The 7,643-nt window shown below is 30.7% G+C and overlaps 1 protein-coding gene across 1 annotated transcript; it reads left to right on the top strand.

Annotated features, from left to right (window-relative positions):
• Positions 1-499: 499 nt before the first annotated feature.
• Positions 500-7,398, top strand: LOC115710748 (probable pectate lyase 12). Its single transcript, XM_030639102.2, has 5 exons — positions 500-1,076; positions 1,246-1,721; positions 3,640-4,082; positions 5,539-5,747; positions 6,944-7,398. The coding sequence occupies exons 1-5, from the start codon at positions 940-942 to the stop codon at positions 7,170-7,172; spliced, it is 1,494 nt and encodes a 497-aa protein (XP_030494962.2). The 5' UTR covers positions 500-939; the 3' UTR covers positions 7,173-7,398.
• The last annotated feature ends 245 nt before the right edge of the window (positions 7,399-7,643 follow it).

The following is a 7,643-nucleotide window of genomic DNA, read 5'->3' on the forward strand; positions in this document are numbered from 1 at the left end:
CCATTGGTTACTGAGCTACCTACATATATTGTATGTACGTGGGAAACTGGATTCTATACGTAGGACCATCTAACAACTAATTAGATATACTGGGTTTTTCAAAAGCATATGAAAAGGGACTCAATTCGCCTTAAATATAATCACCAAAAGCAAAAGAAAAAGAGATTCTAATTATTTTGTAAAACCAATAACCCAACGAGCTCTTAAATTACACTGAACAAATTTGTACAAATTAACCACCAGTGTGGTTAACTTCAAACTATAGTAGCTAAAGCTTTATACTGTTGCTAAGTCAAAAAAGTCAAAAATTTATATCAACACAACGGGTAACTTTATTTCCTTACCTACCCTCTGAGCCTCCATATGACAAGAGCTTAGTAGAAATCGGCCTAATGGGATACTGCCATGTCATCATATACTACGTCCTATTAAAAAAACCCCAATGGTATTTCGGTCATTTAAATTGTCCTATTATAAACAAACCCACCATTACCCAAAAAAGAGGTCATTAGAGAGGCCATTTCCCTAGAGCAGGCGGGATCACTTCTCTATTCTCTCTCCCTTTCTTTATACTTTTACCTCGTTAAGTGAATATATGAAAAGTCCGTTACAATGATTATAAATAAAGACTAGAAATGATATTGATAATGCTTATAAGCACAGTAAGAAGAAAATAGATTAGTAGTGAGAGAAGAGCGTGGTGAGTTCTATGTAGTACAAACTACAAAGCTACTATCTTCTCCACTAAATCACTACTCATAGAAGAAGAAGCTCAAATTCATCCCATTCTAATTACTTTCTTAACTCCAATTTTTAGAAGCATTAAAAATTACTAGAAAACACCCTGAAATTTTTCTAGTGTGAACTTTTTATATATATATATATATATATACTACTATTCTCACTCACTCACTCACTCACTAGTAGGCAACTTCAAAGATGGTTCGAAGAACCTGCATTGTTGTAATAATCTCTCTTATTCTGAGCTCATTCTCATACCTTGGTGTTGCATATCTTAACCTCACTCTTCCCGGCCAGCATCCATTTCCTGAACAGGTTGTTCATGATGTTCACAGGTATTGAAAACAGAGACCCCTGTTGTTTTCTCTCTACTTTCAACGTTATCATTTCTTTTGAGGAAAAAAAAAAATAAAGAGGAAGGAACGAACACATTAATGTACCTTTTTCTTAACATACATTGTTATGTATTTCACAACATTATTTATCTTTTTCACTTTTTTACAGGAAAGTAAATGCATCCATAGCAAGAAGGGAAATGCTACAAACATCCTTAAGAGACCAATCCTCATCAACATATTCTTCATGCCTAACCGGTAATCCTATAGATGATTGTTGGAAATGCGACCCGGACTGGCCCAACAACCGGCAGCGCCTTGCCGATTGCGCAATCGGGTTCGGACAGTATGCCGTCGGAGGTAAAGGTGGCAAGTACTACATTGTCACCGATAGCTCTGACGACGATGCTGTCAACCCGAAGCCCGGGACGCTTCGGTATGCCGTGATTCAGACGGAGCCATTGTGGATTGTGTTCCCACAGAACATGCTTATAAAGCTGTCCCAAGAGCTCATCTTTAATAGTTACAAAACTTTGGATGGGAGAGGAGCTAACGTACACATTGTTGGTGGTGGTTGCATTACTCTGCAGTATATAAGCAATGTCATTATACACAATATTCATATTCATCATTGTCATGTTTCAGGTACATTATACAATATTCTATATAGCTCAACTTACTTATTAGTTTTACTATTAGTTTAGTAATTTTAATTCCTTATTATTTCTTTCTTGGTCTTGGTAGTATTATTCTTTTGTAAAGTATAAGCTCCTCCTCGAGGAAAAGAGAGATTTTCTAGATCCCCTATATGTGAAATTAGATAATTACAAAGAGAATAAAAGTGTGTATACATAATATGGCTATAAAGTTAAAAATATGTGCATAGCTACACTTTAAAGATACCGGGCGGTCCCAACATTGCATGACTAACTTTGATAATTATTGTTAAATAGTTTAGCTTTAATTATGAAAATCACCCGGAAAGGAGATGGAATTCTGACAAGTTGAATATTTGAAGAACTTTATTTTCCTCCCTTTCAATACACGGATCCTAGCCTATTTAACTCGAGTCATTATAAAAAAACTCCACACTCTACATTCTCTACTTGATTAGGTTTTTTTTTTCTTTTTTTTTTTTTTTTTTTTTTATTTAAGCGTTTATATATTACATCAGCATAACTTGGGTCTCGAACCCAGGACCTCCAATACACACGCACCCTCTATGGCCACTTGAGCTAGCCTCAAGTGGTTAAAATTTAGGGGTGCAACACCTCTACTTGATTAGGTTTATACTTTAGACTTATTTTTTGTTTTACTTTTGTGTTTAGTGATATTAAATAATATGGTACTTAATTAATCTATATTTGATAGGAGGAGAGATAAATAGATTGAGAGGAATGGGAGGAGAGAGTAGATGGTGGAGGTGGAATCTATTATTTAGTAAAAGAATAAAGGGAGGGCGAGGATAAATGGAGGGAGAAAGGGGAGATCCCTCCAAATCTCAAAAAATTGATCCCTCCACTATTGAAAGGATTAAAGAAAAAGAGAAAGTAAAAAAAAAATACTAAATACTAAATACCACATTATCCTTTAAAAAATAACAAATACTTAAAAAAAAAAAATGTTAATTTTAATAACTTTCTCTTTATTTCAACTTTACTCCAAATACCAAACAATTAGAGTTACTATCATCTTCTTAATCTCTTTCTCTATTCTAGTCTTCAACAATCCTATATTTTTTTTATGTTCTTTCCTACCAAACATAACCTTCTTATTGGACACAAAACACCTTTTTTTTTAAGAGTAGTGTTAGATACAGAGACACTCATCTTTTACCAACACAACAGTAGTTATACCGGTTGTTGTTGGTGTTAATTATCAATAGTTTCCATATCATATATAACTTTTCATAATAATAATTATTATTGTTTCTTGAATTTTTTCACTATGAACTTGTGCCTTTTATAATATAATAGTTCATAAATAGATACAAATTAAATATCTTCTACTCTTTTTACATTAAAACTATTTAATTTGTATTTATTTATCAACTCTCTTCCATTATTTAACTCATTTTAAGGTAAAATTAAATAAAATGTGACAGAAAGAATACTAGTGTCTACTGTAAAAGTTATATTTTAAAGAGTATCATTAGACTGTAAGAAGCAAATTCAGTAGTATAAAAAATTCACCGAGAAAAATGCGAATTATTCCATTTTTAAGCATACTTGTGTTGATTAAATTTAATAACATAAAAAAAAAACATATACTTGCGAATTGAGTATGTATCATTATTATTTTTGCAATATATAAAAGTAACGTGACCAAAACCAACCTGAGTCTCTTCCCTTATTACAAGAATTTAATATTGTGACGTACACATTTATATTGTTACACATAAATGGTCGTACTGGTGGTCGTCCTTTACCCATTTCTCACCAGCTACAATACAGGTCGTAAAATTAATTGAAAATTTTCCAATAGAAACACGGAACACCAGAGGCACAAGAATCAGTATTAAATTCTAATGTGACCGAATTTGTATGTATATATGTATACATAGGGAATGCGAATGTGCGGTCGAGCCCATCACACTACGGATACAGAACAGAATCAGACGGTGATGGAATCTCCATATTTGGGGCAAAGGACATATGGATCGACCACTGCTCACTCTCACACTGTAAGGATGGGTTAATAGACGCAGTGATGGGTTCAACAGGAATCACCATATCAAACAACCTCTTCTCCCACCACAACGAGGTCATGCTGCTCGGCCACAGCGATGATTACACTCCCGACTCAGGCATGCAAGTCACCATTGCCTTCAACCACTTCGGCGAGAACCTCGTTCAGCGCATGCCTCGCTGTCGACGTGGCTACATCCACGTCGTTAATAATGATTTCACTCGTTGGGAGATGTACGCCATCGGCGGTAGCGGAAACCCCACCATTAATAGCCAGGGCAACCGCTACACTGCGCCTATTGACCGCAATGCCAAGGAGGTTTTTTAATTTCACCCCTTTACTTAATATTTATATATATCTACCTTTCTTTTTTTTTTTTTTCTGAATAAATTTAGAAACGTAGATTAGCAAAAGTGAAAAATAAGAAGAAAAAATAGCTAAACAACTTTACTGTAACAATCTATACGGAATACATCACAGGTTATTAACAAATGGTATCCGGTTTGAATTAATTTAAATACTCCAAAAAAATCTACACACACAACCGATGGGACAAGGCAAATACACACAAAATCGATATAGGATTCTTATGGTAAACACACAAAGGGACAAGGGCCCTCGTAATTTTTTAAAAATTTAGATTATAAAACTATGATAACAGCAAATGTTCTCCACAAATCACATTCACATAGCAAAATTAGTCCACATAACACTAAAATTATTAGCAAAATCGATAAAGGATTCTTAAGGCAAATATCAAAATTTATTTCTTTAATTTTTATTATTAGTATAATGTTAATAATAAATGTGCTAATAATAAAAAATTAAGGAAATAAAATTAAATTAGCACACAATAATAATATAAAATAATAATAATAATAATAATAAAACTGAAAAATACGAACATTTTGATATTTAGAAAAATTGTCATCCCAAAATATTAAATTTACTGACAATATTATTTCATAAAAGTTCACTAAAGATATAATAGTTTTTATATTTGCTAAATATAAAATAAAATTTAGTTATGACAAGTATGAGCATCCAATAGTTAAATTTTGAAGGATGTTTACTTAAGTGGGTTATTTATTTAGCAAAATATAAAAATACTATACCATTAAAAATAAATAAGTATTATCATAAAAAATTGTGTTGATACTATTACATGATATACTATCTTTATTTTAAAAAATATATAAAAAAAATAAAAATAATAAGTAATGTGCTAATATTTATAATTAAAACAAATAATATATTAAATAATAATGAATGAAATCATAATTATATGATTCTTGAAGGGTGTACAATTAGAGTGTTTTTAGAGTTAAAAGTATAAAAAATGATGTGAAAAAGAGATAAAATAAAATATTATATTTTTAGATGATATGGAAATTTTTAATATTTTTAAAAAATACTACAATTGAAGATGCTCGAAGGTGACAGTATACTAGGTTAATATTATGCAGTGGCGGACCCAGAATTTAAAGTGAGGGGGGGCATAAATAAATTTAAAAAGAAAATATAAAGTGTAGTTAATGGGATTTGAACCTTTACCCTCTAACCTATTTACCAACTACCTTAACCATTATACCAAGATTACTATTATGTCTATAAATATCATCTTTTAATACAAATATATGTTGTAACTAAGTAAAATACATATACATTTTTTTCTCGATTTTTCCCTGATATTATGTATAATACAAGTATATTTAATTATATTCTTAATTTTTATTTTGAGTATGACTAATTTGAGTGGTTGAATTGGGTTCAGGTAACAAAGAGAGTAGAGACTGGCGAAGGAGAATGGAGGAGCTGGAATTGGAGATCAGAAGGAGATATAATGGTGAATGGTGCATACTTTGTGGCCTCAGGTGAAGGCGTTGAGGTTAAGTATGAGAAGGCTTATAGTGTGGAGCCTAAATCAGCTGTGCTTATCGATATGCTCACATTACATGCTGGTCCACTTGGAGTTGGTAGCAGGTATATATATATACTAATGCATTTTTTTTCCTCATCACTTTTTCTTTCTTTGATTTTATTTTCCATTAGGTTTTACTTTTTCTTCCTTTCTTTGAGTAATATCCCTATAAATGTATAAACAGTAGTAAGTAGTGTAGGGTATATATATAAGAGATAAAATTTTCAAACCAAAAGTTGGATGCATGCTAGGCTGGCTGATGATGAGATCCTCCAATAATTTTATGTGGTTGGACTACATATGAACATGTACTCATTAGTCGTATCCAGTCCCTTTCTTGAAAGCAAAACATATATAATTTGTCGTCACCTTTGGTGACATCACTGTTACTATTTGTCTCATAATGTTTTTTCTACTAGTGATTCTTCACTATTTATAACCCTAATACAAATTATAGTTAGGATCCACTTGCCAATATTTTCATTAAATAATCCTATCTGGATAGTTATTAACATAAATTAATAAGAGTCTTTGTCTAATTTCAATGTATCATTTCAATTTATGTTTAGTCACTAAATAATGACAATATTTAGATATATGAGATCTAAGAACTTTCTAAGTCGTACTACTTGATTTAATCTGATTGCTTTTCTTGATGAGTAACGAATTGTGCATCACCATAGGATGATGCATTATAAGTGGGGTTTAGTAGTTTTTAGAGGAATTTGAGGCGTAATTTTTATACACTAGCTTAATTTCTTTATTTTTTTTTTTTGGTATAAACTTATTTTAAGTTTATATATTACCGTTAAATTTTAACTAGATTAATACTGTATTTACTTTGAGATTTTATCGTTACATATAAACAGATGTATATAGTAGTTATCTAGTTGATATATTTAACGGTAATTTTTAATTGTCGTCAAATTTGCAAAGAAAAATAAACTTAAGTGGGCCAAAAAAACAAACATACAAAGATTACGTGTATAAAAATTAAAACATAAAAGAATTTTATTACAAATTATTCTAATTTTAATAATAATTATTAAATTAAAATACATTACCTAATATTAAATTAAAGTACACTAATAATATTATCATATTTACCTTAAATGGTATTATACCACTTATCTTTAATTAGCATTTTTCAATATTTAGAATTTGAATGCAATATTAAGTACATGATATTGATATCATTACTTATTAATGGAAAATATTAATAATTAAAGATGTGAATAATTAATGAATGAATTTACAGGGACAACAATGTGGGAATGTGGAGCACAGGACCAAATGGTGGAACAAGTGGTTTGGGATCAGGGCCTGACTATACAGATGAGATGTCTGGAAATGGAAATAGAAGTGTCCCTATATCAACTTCATCTGCCTTTATTCTCTTCTTCTCATTGTTATTATCACTCTCAACCTTGTTATTTTGGTATGCTGCTTCTGACACCCATTACTTTACTATCAAATACAACTTATGACACTAAGCTTTGATTTGAAAAGAAAAAAGAAAAAAGACTCCATCATCCTCATCAAGTTAATTAAAAGAAATTGCACAAAAAAAATTTGTGTTTCTGGTAGAAAATTGCATAAAGGTATGATGCATGCAGTAATTTGCTACCAATTTCTTTTCTTCATCTAACTCACTCATCAACTGTTCAAGACTGAAAAAACCTTGTAAGAAAAGACTATTTTTGGGTTTGGCTTTACTTTAGCTTGCTATTAATTACTTTTCTCTTTTTGTTGATAATTAATTGATATGCATGTATACACTATGAATGTTTTTTTTTAAAACCGCCTAGCTAAAATCTATATACACAGATAATAGTAACATTCAATGTATATTTACTTAATTTTATTTAGAAATTTTATTATTTTATTTGTATTGAAAAATTTAATCAACAAATTATACATACAGAGAATCAATCTTAGGGGTGTTCACTAAGTAGCTG

Source organism: Cannabis sativa, chromosome 3 (assembly GCF_029168945.1).
Source record: "Cannabis sativa cultivar Pink pepper isolate KNU-18-1 chromosome 3, ASM2916894v1, whole genome shotgun sequence".
Lineage (NCBI taxonomy): Eukaryota > Viridiplantae > Streptophyta > Magnoliopsida > Rosales > Cannabaceae > Cannabis > Cannabis sativa.